A 22594-nucleotide genomic window follows, 5' to 3' on the forward strand; every position below is an offset into this window, starting at 1 on the left:
TGTTTACTACACCTTTGCACACTGTAAAGGTACCCCTGCCCGTACGGGCCAGTCTTGACAGACTCTGGGGTTGTGCGCCCATCTCACTCAAGAGGCCAGGGGCCAGCGCTGTCCGAAGACACTTCCGGGTCACGTGGCCAGCGTGACATCGCTGCTCTGGCGAGCCAGAGCTGCACACGGAAACGCCGTTTACCTTCCCGCTGATAAGCGGTCCCTATTTATCTACTTGCACCCGGAGGTGCTTTCGAACTGCTAGGTTGGCAGGCGCTGGGACCGAGCAGCGGGAGCGCACCCCGCCGCAGGGATTCGAACCGCCGACCTTTCGATCGGCAAGTCCTAGGCGCTGAGGCTTTAACCCACAGCGCCACCTGCATCCTGTACTCTGCACACTGTACTCAACAAAATAACATACCTGTTTTTAGCAAGAAGAGGCAAAAGCTTACAACTTAATTTTGACAGAAGAAACCAACTGTAGAATGCAGGGAGGAGAAAAGAGAGCATCAAGGGATGGATTTCCTTGCCCAAATGTGCTTCTATGTGTTTGGGCTTAGAACCCTGTTTCCCAATGTGGTGCCCTCCATATATTGTTGGACTACAAGTGGAGCTGATTGTATCAGTCCCAGCCAGCAAGACTGAAAGCAGCATCCCAGATTATATGTTCCAGACATATCACTTTGAGAAACTGAGCTCCTTTGAATTCATTTATGTGCCATCTTCCTTCAGCTGCTGCTGGGTCTTTGGGACTCAGTATAGCTCCATCTGGTTGTTATCCTTCATAACAGTTGCTATGCCACAAGGGTTCTACGGTTACTTGGCTACCACGGTTTGTTGCCATCTAGTTCATTCTATGCCACCTTTTTTAAAATAAATAAATAAATAAAACACACTACCCAAAGGTGTCTAGGCAGCTCTCCTGTTTTTAATTTTTAATTCCCCTGTTCTTTATTGTACAAGGCAGGATGCTGACTGGTAGGAGCAGCCTTCAGTGTTCAACAGTCAACCCTAAAGGTCCTTTCCCCCTGGGCCCTTTTCCAAGACACATCTGGATCCATCACAACACTCCCCAGGACAGCTTGGACAAAGCCTGCCATGAGATCTGGAAAAGGGTCCAAGGCCTCCCTGAGGAACTCCAACCAAGATCCTCATCACCGCTTCTCCAGCTTAGCTGTCATCCTGTCACATCTTCAGAGGCTCTCAGAGAAGATAGCAGTAGTACCACCAGCAGCTCCCAAAAAGAGTGAGTGTTTAAAAAACAAAACACCTCAACAAAACAAAACAAAAAGGAGAGGAGGAATCTTTCCTAACTCACAAATCAATAGAAGCTCTACCTAGCTAGCTGAAACTGGAGTCTTGGAGAATATATTTCATAGCGGTTAATCTGAAATAATGGGAAAGTGTTTATGTAATTCATTTATTTAATTGTATAATGCCCTAATCAGTCCCCATGGGCTTCACATGCCCCAAGGACAATCTTCTTCCATGCACCCAACTGCATTTTTTGTGGTCAAACCCTCTTCAAATTGTTCTCAGTCTAACTTTGAGCCTGGACCTGTGAGTATTCAATCCAAGGACCTATTTGAATGCCAGAGAACCATGCATTAATAACAGAGTGGAAAGTAAATATTGAGCATCTGATGAGTGCCTTGTCATAACCACAGGCACCCTGGACCAGTAACACTTCTTGGCCCAAAATTATGGCTGTAGGAAGGATGCCACACATTCTCATATTTTTGGACATTAAGTGGTTTGTGTTCTCCATCTGCCAAGATCATACAACAAGGGTGGTTAACATTGGGTCTCCAGAAGTTGTTGGAATACAACTGCCATCTTCCTTGGAGGCCGTGTTAGCTGGGGGTTGCTGATATTTGACAGTTGGCCACCGCTGCCATGTGGCAAAGGCATGTAAGAAGGGCCATAGATCTGTGGTAGAGCATCTGCCTTGAATGCAGAACATCCCAGATTCAATCCCTGGCATCTCCAGGTCAGTCTGGGAGAGACTCCCTGGTTGGGAAACCCTGGAGACCCACTGCAAGTCAGCATAGACAATAGTGAGCTAGAAGAACCAGTGGTCCTACTCAGTATAAAACTACTTCCTATGTTCCTATGCATGTGGAAAGGTATGCTTAGCTGCTAATCCTCAACTTTAGAACTCTCCTCCAGAGATCTAAAACAGTCAAACCCCAAGAGGATTTCATAAGTAGGGGCATGGAATTCAGATTGGCTGCACATTTAGACTCAAATCTTTTTAAGGGTGAAATCTGACCACACTATGAGACGGCTTCAATACCATATTAAAAGAGAATGTCAGAATAAATAGAACGTCTTTTTCCCCACTGTAAAAATTGTCTCCTTGTGATATAAGCCTACATCTGTGATATTGGAAACAACCACAAGTCCCCATAGTTGCTGGTGCATTTATATTTTTAAAATTGAAATATTTCAAGGGGAAAGATGAAAGGAAGCATTCAGATGTTAAAAACGAAAATGAGTTTCAAAGGTAGTGGCTAAAAAGATCTACTTTTCTGAAATGCCAGATTTGGCAAGGGGGTGTTTTACCAAAGCCTCCATTGGTGAGGAAATGTCAAGGGGAAAGGTAGAAAAGAGAAAGGGAGAAGGAGGAATTTGTATTTATATTTTCATTCTCTAGGATGCTGCCAAAGTAGGAAGTTTATAGCAAATTTTGTAAGCATGTGAATTGATTAATGGCAACTAGCAACTGTCCAGGTTTGAAAATACACCAGACAAATCAGGGAGCAGGTCTTGCAGGATGGTCAGTGCCATGGGGCCCATCAGCTTGGACACTAGCCCTGCCCAGAAGTAGGAGCGTCATTGCCCAGAAAGTATTGTCTACCACTGAACTCTCACTGACTGAAGAAAGAGTGGGGCAACATTAACTAGGCTGCCATTCAGTTACACGGAAAATGAGTGCAGAGGTACATACATTTTTATTTTTATTTTATTTTTTGAGTGTGTGCCTCTAGTTTTAAACTGTGTCCTCAATATCAAAAGTTTGGGAAAAGGTTGTACTTACTTCAGTCTCAGTGAGGAAGGGATAACAAGTTGGGGCCATAAGGGATTCATGATGTTAAATTATGGCATCTCTCAGCCTTAATGTAATGAAAAATAATGTTGACACTGTGATAGAATTCTCCTAATTCTCATCCCTTTGTGGTTACAAAATAACACTAAGCAAAAGAAAATACCCCAGACCAGGAAGGCAAATCTTTGTTGTTTGTTCAAAAGATTCCAGAGCCCTTTCAAATTGGACTTGGAGCATCCTATTTGCATAAGTCAATATGTTAAAATAATTAAAGGCCGTGGATCAAGCAAAAGGGCAGAAGGTATAATCTTGGCCCAAAATGTTGCAGCAGATGACAAATTGAGCAGACACCTTCCATCCTTGGCAGGCAAGTGTAGGCAGAGATCTAAACAGGGCAGCGGCAGGATGCAAAGCACAACAACAAAATTGTGCCCTTTAGGAAGACTCTAATGAATCAAAGGTGTTTGTCATGGAGGCTTCTGCTTCCATGGTCAAGAGAATTTAAAATGACAAGATCAAAATTCTCTTCACTTTATTGAGTGAGATTTAATCACATGCCTCAGTAGAAGCTGACCAGAATTCACACACACCACACACACACAGTTTGGCTTGTGTCATGCCTAATTTTTTCTCCCTCATCAGAAACAGTCCCCGAAAGGTGATATGAAATTTCTCAAGTTTCTGCAGTTTCAAGACAAGCCCCACTGCCTTGCAGAAGTCACATGAGGAGGGAGAACCAGGCTAGTCTTCTGGGTTGTGTCTCCTTCTGGAGGTTTTCAGGACAAAATGAGGCATTGAGAGATATAGGTGCTTGTAGCAGAGAACGGCAGTCCCAAATTGAGTTGATTTATCTAGGCTACTTGGAGCTCACTTTTCAATTTCAAATAAAAATAATAATATCCAGAGTGATAGTGTTAATATCAAATAATTTTAAACCAAAAATATTTTGAAACATCAAATAATGAAAGCTGCATATACAGTGGTACCTTGGGTTAAGAACTTAATTCATTCTGGAGGTCCGTTCTTAATCTGAATCTGAAACTGTTCTTAACCTGAGGTACCACTTTAGCTAATGGGGCCTCCCACTGCTGCTGCCCTGCTACCGCCGCACAATTTCTGTTCTCATCCTGAAGCAAAGTTCTTAACCCGAGGTGTGTGTGTGTGTGTATGTGTGTGTGTATGTATATGTGTATATATATATATATATATATATATGCTTTCGTAGATTTTCACGGGTACAGGAATGCAGGTTTTGGTGTCCTCGGGTGTCTTCCCGTGTAAAAGTTGGGGTGTCTAGGCGACGTTTCGACGAGGTCTCACTCGTCATCTTCAGGCTGGTGCTTTCGGCTTCTTGTTACTGGAACAGAGCAGGATCTCAGTGTTTGAGTTCCTATAAATACTGTTGAGGGGGTGTGGTGTATAGCCTCCAATGTTCTGGGCAGAGAGGAAGTTCCCAGGCTAGTGTGCCTTTTCTTCTTTTGTTCCTTAATTACTTGAGGGATATCTTGAGTGATTTCTTGAGTGATATCCTGAGTACCACTTAGGTGGGTCATTAGGTGTGGATTAGTTGCTAAAGTCTTTGTGTCTTGACCTCTTGAACTTTGTGAAGAGTTTTTCTGAGAAGATGGCTGTACTGCACTTAGTTGTGCTCTGGCTTGGCTTCCGGAGGTGCCACCATGGTTTGGCTACTGGATGGTGTCTGTAATTTATCTGTGGAGAGGGTCTGGGTTTGGGTCTGGTGTGGTTGATTGGTGATGGCGTTCTGTGTGCCCCTGGATCTGGTGTCAGTTTTTGTGGGGAGGGCTAATTTCCAGATGTCTGGCAAGCGGGATGTGTCGTCACGCTTGTTCATGTTGTGAGGGTGTTTCTCTATCTCGATGGCTTCCATGATTATTCTCTTGTGGTGATGTTCCATGTTAAAGAGCAATTTGGAATCTGCAAAATTAATTTCGTGTCCTGTTTCTTTCATGTGTTGGAAAAGAGAGGAAGTTTTTTCTTCTTTTTTGACGGCATTCTTGTGTTCTGCGATACGTGCATTTATTCGTCTGTTTGTTTGTCCAATGTACGTGGCTGGGCAGACTTTGCAGGGTATTTCATAGACCCCTTGGTTTTCCAACTGGATTTTATCCTTGGGGTTTCTGAGGATATTGGCTATTTTTTGGTTGGTGCAAAAGGCTGTTTTGATATTGTGTTTATGGAGGATTTTGCTAATTTTATCTGTAGTGCCCTTGATATAAGGAAGGAGGGCCATGCCATTGTTTTCTTCTGTGTCTTGGTTTTTGGGGGGTGTTTCTTTTTGGAAATTAGCCCTCCCCACAAAAACTGACACCAGATCCAGGGGCACACAGAACGCCATCACCAATCAACCACACCAGACCCAAACCCAGACCCTCTCCACAGATAAATTACAGACACCATCCAGTAGCCAAACCATGGTGGCACCTCCGGATGCTGCACCCCCCTGCAATCCCTACACAGATCTGGCTGACACAGGCCACAAAACCACAGCTCGCCCCTATACACGAAGCCAAGCCAGAGCACAACTAAGTGCAGTACAGCCATCTTCTCAGAAAAACTCTTCACAAAGTTCAAGAGGTCAAGACACAAAGACTTTAGCAACTAATCCACACCTAATGACCCACCTAAGTGGTACTCAGGATATCACTCAAGAAATCACTCAAGATATCCCTCAAGTAATTAAGGAACAAAAGAAGAAAAGGCACACTAGCCTGGGAACTTCCTCTCTGCCCAGAACATTGGAGGCTATACACCACACCCCCTCAACAGTATTTATAGGAACTCAAACACTGAGATCCTGCTCTGTTCCAGTAACAAGAAGCCGAAAGCACCAGCCTGAAGATGACGAGTGAGACCTCGTCGAAACGTCGCCTAGACACCCCAACTTTTACACGGGAAGACACCCGAGGACACCAAAACCTGCATATATATATATATATATATATATATATATATATATATATATATAGTTGTTTATTGGATTTTGATCAGACTTTAATGTTACTAGAGAAGTGAAATTGATATTATACTATTTTTTTGCAATTTTATCCATTTTGAGTACTGGCTTTCATCAATTTTGTTACTATCTATTAGCTGTATAAGGATTTTAGTCAGGTGTTGACTTGAATAGACAAGTCAGGCAGATGTTGTCCCCATTTTCCAAAAGGGGAGGCAGAAGACCGAAGCAACCACCAACTGGTCAGCTTAATGCCAATACCAGAAAAAGTCTGAGAACCGATAATTAAGCAGTCAATCTGTGAGCACTTAGAGACGGATGCTTGGATCACTAAGACCCAGCATGGGCTTCTCAAAAACAAGCCATGCTAGACAAATCTCATTTATTTATTTATTTTGATAGAGTTACAAGCTGTTGACATAGTGTATCTAGGTTCAGCCACCAACTTGGATGGCCTTAAAAGGGGTTTAGACAAATTCATGGAGGAGAGGGCTATCAATGGCTACTACCAGCAATGGAAGCAACAATGCTTCCAAGTGTCAGCTGCTGGAAACTGTGAGGGGGCAAATGCTCTTGTGCTCATGTTTTGCTTGCTGTTTTCCCACAGGCATTTGGTTGGCCATTGCAAGAACAGGAAGCTGGACTAGATAAGCCATTGGCCTGATCCAGCAGGCTCTTCCTATGTTCTTACAAACTGCATTATATGTCTCACTGTCTATTTTTATGGCAAAATTATGTAACTTGAGTAATTAACCACATAAAATACATTGTCGTTATGTTATACCACCCCATTCATTTCAATACCAAGGAACTAATGTGAATGGGGAAGAAGGAACACGATCAATTATTTGTTGTTTGCAGACTGAAAGTAACAAGTACACCAAATATCACTCATATTGACTGGATTGATTCCCGTTCCAGACATGGAACAAATGAACAAACACCAGCAATTTCCACCTTTGTTTCCATTTTCCCTGGCGTTCTCAGACATCCTCACCATGCCCCTGCAATTTGAGCAGCGATTCAACAATTGGTGTCCCTTGGCCAATTCCAGTTTCCTATGTACTGACATTTACCCCACTATCATCACAACCCAAGAGGCAAAGGAGGAATGGAGACAACTAGCCCTTTTGACAGTCACATCAGACCACCCAGGAGTCTGGTGGGTTAATTTCTCTGGTTAACGATCAGGGGTGTATTTCAGTCTTTTGCATCAATTGCAGGAGATATATACCGAGAAAAGATCACTGAATTAAAAAAAAACAACCCAGCAACATTTCAGAGATGCTCTAAAGGAAAGGGAATGGAAGATTGGTTCAATTTATAAAATAATAAAGGCTGCTCTAATTACACAGTGATGCCATAATTAGAGGATAATTAAGTAATATGCAGTTTACAAAGAAATTTGACACAATATTTATATGTATAGATAAGTACATACATAGTGCATGTTTATAGCACCAGCTGTTCCATCCTCAGAGCTTGTAACAAAGTAAGTAAAAAACAAACAAACTACATTTATGCTGTTAATGGCAATCGGCAATGAGTGATCAAGCTGGATTGGCAATCCAAACAAAGTTCTTGTTTGTGTTGCCAGATGGTGCAGTTGTACAAACTCTTACTGTGGCTTCTTCCTCGGTTTCTCAGACAGCATAAAAGCAAAGGCTTAATCTTTGTGGCCCTCTTTTGTAGCATGGAAATGGACTCCCTTGCTTTAGTTATTCTTTTGTCTCTTTTCCACAGTGCACCTTCACTTCACTTGCCACATCATTCTTTTCACCCCTGTTTGTTATATTTCCAAATAATATCAGAGCTCTGGAGTAACTAGGGATGTCAGAGAATTCTGACAAAAGCAGCGAGAGAAGAAATTGTCGATGTTTGCTTATTCATCCCTTGTCTAGAATGGGAATCAGTCCAGCATATATGATTGGTATTCACTGTTGTTGCTTTCAGTTTGCAAAGGATATGTAATTGATTACATCCTCCCACACTTTGCTTTGTGTTTCCTCTGCATTGAAATGAATGCGATGGAACAACTTAATGACAATGAGACTTCTGGTATTTGTGTATTTAATTATGTGATTTTTGCAATTTCACCACAGCAGAAAGTAAGATGATGGATGTAATTTTGGGCAGAAGGCAAACTGCAGCAGCATGGAGACAGTGCTGCATGCAACAAATACAGGATAGAATGGGAAACAATGTCTTCTTTAATCCCTAATAGTAGTGCGAGTTGAGGGGGTAGCAATATTTCCTACAAATCTGCTGATCCCAAGAGAAAATGATGCTTCAACTTTTAGATCCATTGGGCAGCCAGGGTAACAGGCCTGTCTGGATCATAGTCAAAGGCTTTCTCCTACCACCAGTAACTTTGCTGCCTTTTACAAAGGTTAGTTGCAAAGAGGGTAGAATGATGAGCAGGAGAGGAGGTCTGCCATCTGGGTTCGGTACACATTCCTTGCAAGTAGTCATAAAGCCCATGGAGGCTTTTCAAGTATTATCAAGGAATGATTGCAGGACCCGAACAGTTCTTCGGGAAAAATGCAGGTGGGAATTGGTGACCAACAAATCAGCCTTTTCCAATGAGTATTAGTTTTTCACACACTCTCTCCCCCCCCTTGCAAATAACTGTTTCAACACCACAATGAGCAGAAATTATCATGAATGCTCAATAAAAGGATGTCTGAAGGAGCCCTTACTTTAGTATTTTAATTGATGTGAATAGTCTTGCATTTCTGGACAAGCCTCTTTAGGATCCTATATGGCTGAATGGTGATGTATAAATATAATATGTAGAATATTTTTGTTTGTTTTCTTTTAACATTTTATACTGCCCCCAATCAAACTTGGTTGAAGGAAGGATTTGTTTTCTATTTATCTACACTGGTAGTTGCCTTTTCTATGATCAAAGGGAGCTGGTCTACCTAGCTCAGTATTGTCCATGCTGACAAAAGCTGACAAAAGCCAGTAGCTTTCAAGGTTTCAGAGAGGGGTCTTTCCTAGACCCACATACTGATGTCAAGGATTTTCATGAAATGCATGTGCTCTATCACTAGGCAACAGCCCTTCCTCTTATCAAATTTGTGCAATCCTACATAAATGGTTCTTTCTCTGTTTCACATAGATCTTTGGAAAACAGCATTTGTAAAGATGAAATATCCATGCTGGTTGAGCAAGAGTATTTGAGCCTTACACAAGAGAATGCAACTGAACTAGAGATGCAAAGATCTGAAGATGAGAAGGCCACCCCAGCTGCTTCATGTCAGGCCCCAGCAAACAACCACCTCACAATGCCCTCTGATGGAGACCAGATGTTAGATGAGAGGGATGCAATGGAAAATGTCTACAGAGCACTCACTGGAAACAAAAGGGAAGTGAAACTGAGGTCCATATGTGATGTCCAGCTGTCCACTAAGTCCACTGTCACAGGGATCTTGCTCCCTGCAAAATTAATCTACAAGAATGCCAAAAGTACAGAAAGTGGAAACAGTAATATGATGGGTTCCAACACTCAGATTGCCAAGCTTTTGGCACAGTTCCCACTCAAACGTGTTGAGGCCACCAAGACTCTGGACACCAAAACGGTGACAGAAGAAACCAAGTTTATCAAGGACCTACTACTGCAGAACAATGTCTTTGGATCTGCAGCCCACAAAGACAATGTAACAAGGCCATCCCCAATAATGGCGGTCATGGAAAGTCAAGGATCTGTGCAAAAGAAACAGCTCCCAGTATTTGCCAAGATCTGCTCTAAAACTGACCCTGAAGTAGTTGCTGATGGGCTCTGTCAAAATAATGGTAAGGGTTGTGGGCTAACTAGTGATGATTATTCGAGAATGATGAAGGGAAAGGAACCCAAGGTGTGTGGTGAACATGTGCAGAGAAAAATGCTTTCCTTATCATCATTGTTTTATGAAACTGATTGATAGGAGATTCAGGAAAGACATGTTCACATATATTCATCTACAGAATTCTCTGCCAAAAGATGTAGTGATGGCTTTAAAAGGGTATTAGACAAGTGTATGGAGAAAGATCAGTCTATAAATGGTTACAGCTCATGCTAACTATATAAAGCCTGCATGTTCCAAGGCAGAATGCTACTGAATATTAGTTGTCCTGCCAGAGGGCTTCCAAAAGCCTCTGATTGATCACAGTAGGAAACAAGATGTTAAACTAGATGAGCCATAGTTCTGATTCAGTGGGGCCCTTTGTATGCTATTATGTAGCATTCTGGTTAAAACAGACGAGTCAGTTGAGAGAACTCCTGTTACCCACTCCTCCTGTTATCCTCTTTCCTTTGGCATCCCAGGAGTTCCCGTTTGTTTTGCAGTCAAAGTCTATATGAAATAGGTGCCCATCCTTGCTCAATCTTCAGTTTTACAGGTGGGTCACTTCTAGTGGGGGGGGGTTGTCAGCTCTGAGCTGTGGACAGGAAAGGCAGAGCCAGGCTTGGATAACACCTTGGGGTCAGGGATTAGGGTTGATAGAGGGTCCTCATAAATTACCTTCTTTTATTGTTCCTTTTATTGTTCCTTCGGTTCAGAGCAACTGCAGTAACTCATTGGCAAAGCACAAGTTTTGTATGCAAAAGGTCTTGAGTTCAATCTCTGGCATCTCCAAGGATGGCTGAGAAAGACCCCCTGGAGAACCACTAGCAGTCAGAGAACACAGTAGTGAACTTGGTAGAGCAGTGTTCTGACTACTACTACTACTGTTATTGTTGTTGTTCTTCTTATTTATTACAACAACAGTGGCCCTCTCTTTCAGCTGCAAAAATTCTCTGTTTCATAGAGGTCTACTATCTATTTTAGAAAGTTGCTTGCTCACTATACATTTGGACACCTCTTAAGCTACCATAATCAAATTTTGCATTGATGGCTCCTGAGATCAAAGAACAGGTTTTTGTTCAGGATACAACTGGTTTTGTACAGGATACAACTGAATGCCATTGGAATCAAGATAGCGGACTCAACCTTTCAACCGTGCACTGATTTGAAGCATTGATTTCAAAACTGTGCTAATTGCTTTGGTTTCCTAGAATTCCTGACTAATGCCAGATATGAGGCAAATATTCATATAATTAAAATGTTAAGCGTTCTATCAAACAGCCCCCATTGATGGTGCCTAACTCTGTTTTGTATTTTCCACAGCAACCTCTACAGCCATTGATAAGAACAACCTTAAATACAGTGGGAATGTTTTCACCCCACGATTCCCGACGAACTCGACGGCCACCTCATTAAAACAGCCAATGTGGCTTAGCCTTAACTACCCTCCACCTCCTGTTTTCCCAAACCATTCCAGCTTCCCACAGTATCAGGTAATGAATGACACAAGCCCTTATGAATGGGGTGTGGAAAGAGCTCCAAAACTGAATGAGGCTGGCAGTGAGGAGGAAAGAAAGAGCTATCAGGTTGCATAACTCAGATTTAGAAACACCGACAGGCAACCAAGCCTGAAGTGTCAATATTCAGACCAAGACCAAATCTGGAAGGGTGGCAACTAATAGAAATTAAGAGGGCTTCTAGACATTCTGGAAGCCCAGAAAACCTAACTATGGATTCCTTCAATGAAGAATCCAGATTGAAGGCATGTGCAACAAACGTTTGAGTCATAAGGCAGGCCATGGCCTGGGATTGGCTCATCCATGCTCATCTGATTTTCATGACCAGATGAATTCTAGTTTGTGGTATCTCCTCCCCGGTTGCTGCTGCTGCCATCAGTTGCCTGGTGCAAGAAGAAAGGTCCTTCCCTCAAGGAATTTACAGTATAAAATTTGACACACAAGAGACAACAGGGAGGGAAGGAGAGGCAGTGGTTAACAGGGAAAGAATATTTGATTTCATCACATATTTAATTTGGAGCCCAACTCTGTGTTCTTTCTGGAAGCATGAGGAGATCAAGCAGGTATAGGGTCGAGGGCATGTACACACACCCTGCCCCCAGTGTCCCCATATGTGCCAGGTATGCCTGCTCCAACACGATGCTGAGTGTGAGGGTCTGAAGGAGGCTTCTATGCATGCTCAGTTGGACATGTTTAGAAACCTTCCCACAATCAGGAACTTTATTAGGGTTCCCACCTGGTTGGAGGTTTTATAGTGAATTTGGGGGAAATAATGCAATTCCAAAACCCCTTCAGACCCTCAGACCCTGCGTGCTTTTTGCCATCACAATTTCTGAGTGCCTAAATAGGGTTTTGGTTATCAGCTTATTTAGATTTAGGCCATATCCACACCATATACCTTAAGCAGCCAAGGCTTCCCCCAAATAACACTGGGAGCTGTAGCTCATTAAGGGTGCAGAAAGTTGTCCCCTATCCCTTTTCCCAGAACTACCATTTCCCAAGTGGTTTAGCAATTGCCGTATTTTTTGCACCATAACACTCACTTTTTTCCTCCTAGAAAGTAAGGGGAAATGTCTGTCCGTGTTATGGAGGGAATGCCTACAGGTGGTGGGGGGGATCTGCTGCAGTCGTGAGCAGAGGATCCATGGTTCCCCTTCCTTCCCTCCTCCGTGGCCCGCTTTGAAACAGCAAAGTGAGAGAAGAGCCGCTGAGTGGGGAGGACAGAGAGCCCGCTTCTTTAAAGGAGCAAAGCGGGAGAGGAGAGAGGCTCCTGTCATGGAAGCGGCTCCTGTCCGGTTGGTTCCTTTAAAGCAAGCAGGCTCTCTGTCCCTCTCCCCTCCCCATTCAGCTCGCTACATAGCAGCAAAGTTTTTCAGCTTGCTAAGCCGAGGATGAGCAGGGAGGAGGAAGAAAAGCAGAGCCTGCTTGCTTTAATGGAGCAAAGTGGGAGGGGAGAGGAGCCTTCTCCCCTTATACCCCTCTTCTTCATTATTAGCAGCATCCTTCTCCACCCACCCCATGTGTGCTCCTTGTCCCTTGAGTGCTTTTCCTTCCCTCCCCACTTAAAACATGGTTACAAAGCACGGATCCACATGGATCCTCAGGATTTTTGCACTGGGCCACTCCAAATTCACCATCAGATCACATAGCATGTCCATGGCTACATCTTGCACCAAAAAAATCATGCACCCATTGTTGCCTGGGGCCGCAGTGGTGCAAAACATGGTTACAAAGCATGGATCCACATGGATCCTCAGGATTTTTGCATTGGGCTACTCCAAACTCACTGTCAGATCACATGTCTGTGGCCACAGCATGAACCACAAAAATCATACATCCACTGTTTCGTTTAGAATATTTTTTTTCTTGTGGTCCTCCTCTAAAAACTAAGTGTGTGTTATGGTCGGGTGCATGTTATAGAGCGAAAAATACAGTAATCCCTCTTCTCGGGGAACTCTGGGAATTGTAGCTCTGTGAGGGGAATAGGGGACCCTTAACAACTCTTAGCACCCTTAACAAATTACAGCTCCCAGAATTCTTTGGGGAAACCCATGACTGTTTAAACTGGTGTCATGGTGCTGTAAATGTATGGTGTGAATTTGGCTTTAGTTGTAGACATAGTTGCATCAAGGCATGGGAATTTGGGGAGTTGTGCCCAAGACATTGTGGGGAATTGCAGGACATTATGGGCATTTTTAGAACAATGTGAAGTACAAGAGGTAGCATCTAGGGGTGGATGGATCTGCCAGTTTCAGTGTCTCTCATTTTCCCAATCTTAAGTTCAGTTCATCATATTTCTACGTCTGTTTGCAATGTAAAAAAGAAAAGAAAGAAATCTTAATGGATATACATTGGCATTTTAGTGCTCATTTCTCATATACACATGCTACTCTGCAATGCAAGCAATTTCCTGTAGTATAATGTATTTTATATGTAATTTTCACTAATATATGCATATTTATGCATACTCCTCCCTAAAACATGTGTTTTTGTGCCCATTTTTTGGTTGGTGAACTGTATTACAAAATTCAAGAGAAGTTCAAACTGAAGTGAAGGACAGCAGTTTTGCAGGAAGCGCGAACTAGGTAGGTTCGCATTAAAATGCAAACCAAATTTCTCCTCCATCTTTAGTAGCACCAGATAGGCATTCTGGGAGGCTGTGTGAAGCATAAGAGGCAGTAAATCAGAGAGGGCAGGAGTCTCAGTGGCACAGGGAACACTGAAGCAGTTCCTGATCTCCACGTGTTCAACTTTTCAGGATGCTGGAGAGGACCTGAAAATCATGAAGATGCCCATTCATGGTGTATGTTGATAGGGGAACGGATTCAGAGGAGGCCACTAGTAATAACAGAGGACCTTGGAGACACACCTTGTGTGAAAAAGCAGGAATAATTGGGTGTGTTCAGTTAAGTCTTTTGCTACAATTGGAGGAAGGTGTGGTCTAGACATGGAAGGATTCCTGAATGCTCTCAGAGTTTTTCCAGTGAACACGCAATCCTGTTGAGACCCTTGTTTCACTGTAGAATGGGGAGATGTATTGAGCTCTTGACAGGGGGTACCCAAGTGTCTCCTCTAGCACTGCAGAACCGGTTCTGCACCTTCGCGTATCAGAGCACTAAGGATGATGAAACAGGCTGGACAACTGAGTGCAAGTAGCAAAAGATGCACTGGGAAGCTGACCCAACATGAGTTAAACAGCACAATCATGTTTATCACATGGTATTGAGGACAGGGAAGATGGTTCACTTCTCTGCTTTCATCACATCCTCAAGTAGCCATCCCGCGGAGCTTTTCTGTATTGTCCAGTGCCTATAAACATCATCTCCAGTGAATAGAGTTTTAGACCACTTGGAAGCCTATTGTGTGTTATTTGAAAGGCACTTTGAGGGTCCTGTCTCTCATCTCTGTAGCAATCTTGGCCTCACATTTACAGCATTGAGATGTCCAGGGCAACACCCGCTGTAACATCATGGTTTCAATACCCTTCAATACCTGTCTCATTAAGGTAGCTCAGGAGGATACCGTGGCCAGTGGTATCAAAAGCCATTGAGAGATTAAGTAATAATAACAGCACCACACACACATCCTTTTGATAAAATTCATCCATCAGCATGACCAAGGCTGATTCAGCCACAGAACCAAATCAGAACCCAGATTGGGTAAAGATTATCTGTTTTATCCAGGTGTGTTTGCAATTGTCCTAACATGGTCCTCTTGATCACCTTCCCCAAATGAGGTATTTGACACTGGGTGGTAGTTTTCAGAAATCAATGGATCCAGTGCATGGTTAGCACACTCTTGCACCATGGAGTAGTTCTGGCCATCTTGAAAGAGGTGGTGATTCAACGTCCAAAAATTCCCATCCTTGACTTGTTGACCATCTCTGGCACCAGAGGCTAATGTGACTTCAGTGCTGAACCATGCCTTTTATCAGCTTTGGTTGGTAAGACAACTACAGCTGTTTCTACATGGGGATAGCCTGCTTGAACACTGCTGACTTGGCACTATAACCTCCAGGTTGGAACGGTGCAATGTGCTGTATACAAGGCTGCCCCTGTGGTTGGCCCTGTAGCTGCAGCTAGTGCAGAAAGTAGCGGCTCAACTTCTCACTGGGGCAGACTATCACCATCATATCAGGCTGTTGCTAAAAGAATTACACTAGCTGCGAATTAGCTGCCAGGCTAAGTTCAAGGTGTTAGTACTAGTGCACAAAGCCCTATACAACTTGGCACCAGGACACCTAATGATCAAATTACCCCTTATATACCCAATCAACCACTCTGCTCTGTGGTAGAAGACCTCCTGCAGATACCATCTCATCAGGAGATCCTTACGTTCAGTGTAGGGGGTCAGGGTTTAGCATGTTAGCACCTCTACATCTGTAAATGTTTTTATGGTTGATGTTTTTAAATTATGGAAAATAAATAAGAAAGAAAGAAAGAGGAGATGTACAGGTTTGATTCCCGATCCAGTGGGGAATGTATGTGCCCTGGATTGGAGTGTCTATAGAAGGGAAGATAGAATTCCATATAAATATCATGATACAATGGTGCCGGAGGAGACTCTTGAGAGTCCCATGGACTGCAAGAAGATCAAACCTATCCATTCTGAAGGAAATTAGCCCTGAGTGCTCACTGGAAGGACAGATCGTGAAGCTGAGGCTCCAATACTTTGGCCACCTCATGAGAGGAGAAGACTCCCTGGAAAAGACCCTGATGTTGGGAAAGATTGAGGGCACAAGGAGAAGGGGACAACAGAGGACGAGATGGTTGGACAGTGTTCTCGAAGCTACCAGCATGAGTTTGACCAAACTGCGGGAGGCAGTGGAAGACAGGAGTGCCTGGCGTGCTCTGGTCCATGGGGTCATGAAGAGTCGGACACGACTAAACGACTAAACAACAACATCATGACAGTAACTTGTGTGATGGCACAATGCAACATGGACCTTCCCCCGCTATCTTTAAAACTCCTGTTGTTCCCTGCAGCACTCTAGGCAAGGAGAAAATGGACAGGAGAATGGCATGTCTATTCTCCCTCCCAATTTAGCACTGCAGAAAATACAGGGCAGAGATCCAAGCTGCAGCAACCTGGGGAGCCCCAGCAATTACTGCAATGACAATAATAATGATTCCTATTATCTCATGTCTACAAAATGATTTCCCAATGTGTCTACTGATGATCCCTCCCAAATTAAAAGTCAACATGACTTGAGAAATATAAATCACTGCCATGTTTATTTAATTTTCTATACATAGCACAGAAAGAAGCAGCAGAGGTTGATCCGTTAAGGCTAATGGGGCACTGCCCAGCGCACCTCAGATTGCCCTCTCTCAGCTTCCTCCATCTTAGACCCAGTGTTGCCCTTGGAGAACTCAGCAGGGAAGAGGATAGTGGACTTTGCCTATCATTGGTTCTGACTCCATCTGCTATTGTCCTCTCTGCCTACTGTGCTACCAGTCCCAATGGGCAACAGCCACAGCTGGGGGGAAAGGATAGCAGCAGTAGCCATAATAATAGGTAAAATCCTTAATTCCTTCTATTTATATATTAATTACAGCTTTGGTTTAATCAGAGGGGGGAATTTATCTTGGATAATTGGAAGTTAAGGGCATGTTGCTCACCTTTGGGAGCTATTGTGGTTTTGAGTGTTACTGTTGTACAGAATGGGGAAGAAAAGATGTCTTTTCCATCTAGCAGGTAGTGAAGCTTCTTGAATATGATATCTATGCATTCCCTTGTGAACTAACCTGACTCACACCTGCCAGACTCGTGTGTGGATTGGGAACGTACAATCACTTCTCTGAATTTTGTGATACAGGCTGCAATCCTAACCCAACTAACCTGGGAGTAAGCCCCACTGAATTGAGTAGGCCTTACTTCTGAGTAGACATGGTTAGGGTTGCACTGAACATTTTAGCTCAAAAGAAATACCAAAATTTTCCCTGCAATGCATATTTTAGGATAACACACATTTTAAAATGTCTGTGTTAAGATAGACTACATATCTAAATAAGTTTGTAATATGACCTATTTAAATTGTCATGTTGATTTTTTTGGAGGGGGGCGGAATCACAGATTAATGCAGAAACAGGACAGAATGGATTTATGAATAAATAGGTGCAAAATTGACACAGACTAAAAACAGACTGATCTGCCCATCGTTACTATTAAGGTGGTACCTTCTGCAATCCTATACATGATGACCTAGAAGTAGGAATGGGTGAAATCTGTCAATTTCAGTTTCTCTAGATTCTTCTTTTCCCAGTCGGAAGCTCAGTTTTCCATATTTCCACGTCAGTTTGAGATTTTTCAAAAATGCATCCTCATGAGAATTCGTCAGCATTTCAGTGTGAATCTCTCGTAATATACACATCTGTATGCATTTTTGCCTGATATACACATTTTTTGCAGCACAATGCCACCTAATAAAATGTAATTCTGAATGCTATTTTTATTAATTTTACTGGACATTTTACTCCAGTATATGCATTTTGGGGCACATGGTAAAATTCAGAAAAGTGGAAATGCCAAACGATGGCTATGTTCAGTTCTTGTGTGGTTTTGAAAAGCTCAAATTAGGTTAGTTTGTCTTTAAATGCAAACATAATTAAATTTCTCCATGATCCCTACTTAGGAGTAAGGACCATTAAACATAGTGAAGCTTACTTTTGAGTAAATATGTATAGATTTGCACTGTGAGTCAGGGATAAGGGCACAAGGATTCCAGTTGACATTGGAATAGACCAACCTTTGCCTGTTGTGATTCCTGCATTGCAGAGGGTTGGAGTAGATAACCCAATTCTATAATTCTATGATTCTATTATTCCCTCAGTTTCTTAAAAAAGGACCTGTCTCAGAGTCTGGCAAGATGCAGATTTATTCAAATTTATATGAGTTAAAATTAAAATTTAAAAGCAAAAAATTGCCCACTCATATAAGATATGACGGTGAGGTCCTCAGATCAGCATGTGATATCAGAACACAGATCACCACTGGATCCAAAATTAATTGGTTAATCATAATCATAAGAATAATAGGTTGAGGCCTACAACGGTCACTTCCTGCCTTGTGTATTTTTAACAGAGTTTGTATCAGCAAAGAGCACGGATCCCATACCAGCAGACGCTACATCCTCAGTTGGGATGCTATTCTAGACAGGTATGGCATAAGTACTCTAGCATGAATCAGTATAGAGGCTGTTGATTTGCTGGGCATGGGGAGGAAGAATATGGTTTCAGCTTTCAGTGGCTTTAAGCAAGTCCATCTCTTGCAGCCTTTTGGTGCTTCCAGAATGTCACCATATTGGGGTGGGATTCAATCACATAACAGCAAATTTGGGTTGCGCAGTTATACTTGGTTGGGAGGTCTTGTGCAACAAAACTGCTTCCCCAAATGGTTAGACTTTTTGCAATAAGGAAAGTGATGGGGATATGCCGTGAAAAGTGTGGGGTTGTTATGCTTTGGCATAACGTCATCTGGCCTTGGTTACTCCAAGCTTCACTGCTACCTTGGAGCTAGATGGCTGTCAAGGACAGAAGGATTGACCTAAGTCCCATATTTGTTCTCTGGAATTGTCACATGGAGTTAATGGTTTAATCCCCCTTCCAAAATACTATACATTGATAGGGGCTTAAGCAGGCCATTTCTTTTCCTCCTCCATTTTCCTCTGCCCACCTCAGTGACATGGCTAGGAATCCAATTCTGGGCTCCTCCTGCTGTGAATTCTCTCTAAAGTAGACCTAGGGTGGCGCTGTGGGTTAAACCACGGAGCCTAGGACTTGCTGATCAGAAGGTTGGAGGTTCAAATCCCTGTGACAGGGTGAACTCCCATTGCTTGGTCCCTGCTCCTGACAACCTAGCAGTTCGAAAGCATGTCAAAGTGCAAGTAGATAAATAGGTACCGCTCTGGCGGGAAGGTAAACGGCGTTTCTGTGCGCTGCTCTGGTTCGCCACATGACCGGGAAGCTGTACTCCGACTCCCTCGGCTAATAAAGCAAGATGAGCACCGCAACCCCAGAGTCGGTCACAACTGGACCTAATGGTCAGGGATCCCTTTACCTTTACCTAGGCAATATTAACAAGTGGAGGAAATCAAGTATGGCCAGCTTGGGAAGATGATTTTTTATCAATAAGAGAGACTGAGTTGTACATAGTTTGCAGACTATTCTGCTGGAGTAGGGCAAAAAGCAGGGGCTCAAGATGTTTGGCAAGTTTAGAATCCATATGGATTTTCTAGGTAAGTTGAGAGGGAGAGGATGATGAGGGAGAGAAGGGAGCTTTCTCAAAGTGGGAAGATCAAGGCCAAGTTAGGCAATCAAGAGGCAGCATAAATATACCTTGCGTGGCAGAAGCCCAAGAGGCAGCAGCTTCATGAACACCCTATGAACACTGAGAGCCAGTGTGGTGTAGTGGTTAAGAGCGGTAGTCTCGTAATCTGTGGAACCGGGTTCGCGTCTCCGCTCCTCCACATGCAGCTGCTGGGTGACCTTGGGCCAGTCACACTTCTTTGAAGTCTCTCAGCCCCACTCACCTCACAGAGTGTTTGTTGTGGGGGAGGAAGGGAAAAGAGAATGTTAGCCGCTTTGAGACTCCTGAAGGGGAGTGAAAGGCGGGATATCAAATCCAAACTCTTCTTCTTGTTCTTCTTGCCTACCTTGCTGCCTCTGCCACTGTAGGAGAAGTGGCAGTGGCTTCTGGTGAGATCTCTCAGGTGGTGAACCAAGATATGCCACCCCTTTATGTAGTGGCTGTTGCCTCGGACATGCCCCCCTCCATAAATAATGCTGATTTTTGTGATCCCAGCCCCATTTTGAAGAGGTATAACAATTTAAGACATTGAGTTGTAGCCAAGTAAATTCTACTCAGAGTAGACCCATTGAAATCAATGGCCTAAGTCAGTCATGCCCATTAATGCTGGTGTGTCTATTCAAGCCATTGTGAACTCTAAAATTTTTTCGCTTCCCCCAAAGCATCATCCCTTTCCATTCCTCTTTCCGTCCTGATTCTTTAGGTCACTCCTTACAATCCGCAGCAAATCTTCCGCTCACCTTACACACCTGTGCTCAGCTACATCCCACTGGTTCAGCCAGGTTACTCATATCAGCAGAGGAACCCGACCAAGCCATCCAGCAGCGTACGTGATCCCCCAGCAATGGCAGGTGATGGTCCACAGTATCCATTTTCTCCTTCCTATGGGTGAGTCTGTGCTTTGTAGTGGCTGTGCATAAGTGCAGAATAGTCAAAGGTGGAAATCAATTTGCATGTTTAGGGATAGTTTCCTTTCTCTCCGTTTCAGGATTCACTCTCTTCTTCTTCTTCTTCTTCTTCTTCTTCTTCTTCTTCTTCTTCTTCTTCTTCTTCTTCCTCTTCCTCTTCCTCTTCCTCTTCCTCTTCCTCTTTGGGGGTCAGGGGTGCGTTTAGGATGAATTATGAAGATACATGTAGGGAAAATCCTGAAATGGGGAGAAGAGGGTGGCATAAAGTAATTCATGCCAATTTTGGAAGGAGGATTTTGATGACAGACAGGCTTCTTCCTTTCTTAAACACATTTTGGGAAATAGTGTAGGGGGCTTAAAATGGACAGGGAGGTGTGTTTTTTTTTACATTTCCACGCTTTTGGGTAACTTTTAAAGCATAATGTGGCACTCTCCAGATATTGTTGGACTACAACTCCCATCATCCATGGACCTTGACTGTTGGCTATGCTGGTGGGAGTTGGGGTGTCAAGCAACATCTGGAGGGCACCGTGTGGCTCCCTGGCTCCCTTGCCACCCTTTCATTATCAGAGTACTTTGGGAAAGTATGCTGGAGAAGGAAAGGAGGGCAGCAGCCATCACTGCAAGATTTGGCGGGAAAATCTGTACCAATGGCAAATCTGCATTCCCTAGAATTGCTGAAGAAACAGAGCCCTATCTGTATCTTTAGAATCCCCATAGGTGATGATTTCAGGATCCAGACATGTTCATGAATTGGAAGAGGGGGCAGCATACAATAGAAAATATAAAATAGTGATAGTTATTCAGGGAGGCTGAGCTCAATCTGTTTATTTTGCTCTCAGGTTCACATCTACTACTGCTGGACCTGTAAGAACCAATCCTTACTTCTCTTCCAATGGAGGTGGCAACAGTTTTTAGATCCGCCAGCACTGTTTTTAGGGTGAGGTTTTTTTGAGAAAGGAACATTTTGGGAGCAGTATGAAATCCTTGGGATTTTTTTATTTCTGTTTGAACATTTTGGAACAAAGTTAAACTAATTTGATTCCAAACAGCAAACAGTGTAAATTCAGGGCAAATAGGCTAGCAAGTTCATCTGGGGGGGGGGGGAACACACCCAGAAATTTGTTTAGCAGAAATGGATGAAACACTCAGGTACTTTTAAGAAACTTGTTTTTTATTTTTTTGAAATGAAAGAGAGAGGCATAATAATAATAAAAAGTTTATTGAAACTGTTTAAAGTTGAATTTTGCTGTAATAAAGATGGCTGATGAAGAAATGATCCCATTGTGTTTTTGTTTGTGTTTTAAATAGAAGTGATATCTTTTAGCCAATGTTCAAAGTGAGATTAACTGTTTGACTGCTGACCTGAGTTTATGGGTTATCATTTGCAGCAGAGCTAGGGAACTTGCAGGCCCTCTCATATTGGTGGGTTACAAGTCCCATTATCTCTGACCATTGGCTATTCTGACTGGGGCTGATGGGAGTTGGAGTCTAAAGAACATCTGGAGGGCTGCAGGGTTCCCCATTCCAGATTTAGGGTAAATCCTGAAATGGAAAGAAAGGGAATTTGTGCCATTTCAGGGCTTTTGATGACATTATCTTAAAACACTTTTAAAGGAAAGATGTAACAATGGAGGTAGGAGAGCTTCTTCCCTTTCTCCCATTTTTGTAACTTTTAAAAGTTGTGCATGGTGGGCAGACATGTCTTTGACACCCAAGCCTCACCTTCAAAGGAAAAAATGAGGGCTGAGAAAAAACAGTTTTGTTTTGTTTTAATGCTTGTTTACTGGGGGGGGGGTGATCCCCTAGTTCTTTGTTTTGTCTTTGGCCTGGCATTCTGTGTTTCTGTCAGCACTGGAACATACAGCAGCTCTTTAGTTGCTGAGCTGACAAATATTAGGCTGAGAGTCAATCTGTGGGTGACCATCTCATGCCAAACAAGGGAACTTCAGAGTAATATCTGCTAACTTTAATTAATCTTAGTTTCTTTTTCTCCAGTTTTAAATTTAATTTGCCACACT

At 43.1% G+C, this 22594-nt stretch overlaps 1 protein-coding gene across 2 annotated transcripts; it reads left to right on the forward strand.

Moving 5' to 3' along the window:
• The first annotated feature begins 848 nt into the window (after nucleotides 1-848).
• On the forward strand, nucleotides 849-21669 carry LOC309375465 (uncharacterized protein C1orf94). 2 transcript variants are annotated; one of them, XM_081921202.1, is made up of 6 exons: nucleotides 849-1237; nucleotides 9139-9812; nucleotides 11165-11334; nucleotides 18442-18516; nucleotides 20369-20516; nucleotides 21416-21669. In XM_081921202.1, the coding sequence occupies exons 1-6, from the start codon at nucleotides 960-962 to the stop codon at nucleotides 21442-21444; spliced, it is 1374 nt and encodes a 457-aa protein (XP_081777328.1). In that variant the 5' UTR covers nucleotides 849-959; the 3' UTR covers nucleotides 21445-21669. The 2 variants fall into 2 exon arrangements, with proteins under 2 accessions (XP_081777328.1, XP_081777327.1); XM_081921201.1 differs by having other exon boundaries at nucleotides 850-1237; nucleotides 20369-20553.
• The last annotated feature ends 925 nt before the right edge of the window (nucleotides 21670-22594 follow it).

Source organism: Podarcis melisellensis (assembly GCF_964234715.1).
Source record: "Podarcis melisellensis genome assembly, chromosome: 8".
NCBI lineage: Eukaryota > Metazoa > Chordata > Lepidosauria > Squamata > Lacertidae > Podarcis > Podarcis melisellensis.

Bases quoted from the DNA above. Each gene is read 5' to 3' on its own strand.
- LOC309375465 (XM_081921201.1), top strand. From the start codon at position 960: ATGCTGACTGGTAGGAGCAGCCTTCAGTGTTCAACAGTCAACCCTAAA. The intron at 1,238-9,138 runs GTGAGTGTTTAA...TGTTTCACATAG, and splicing joins ACCAGCAGCTCCCAAAAAGA to ATCTTTGGAAAACAGCATTT. The intron at 11,335-18,441 runs GTAATGAATGAC...TATTTTTAACAG, and splicing joins CCAGCTTCCCACAGTATCAG to AGTTTGTATCAGCAAAGAGC.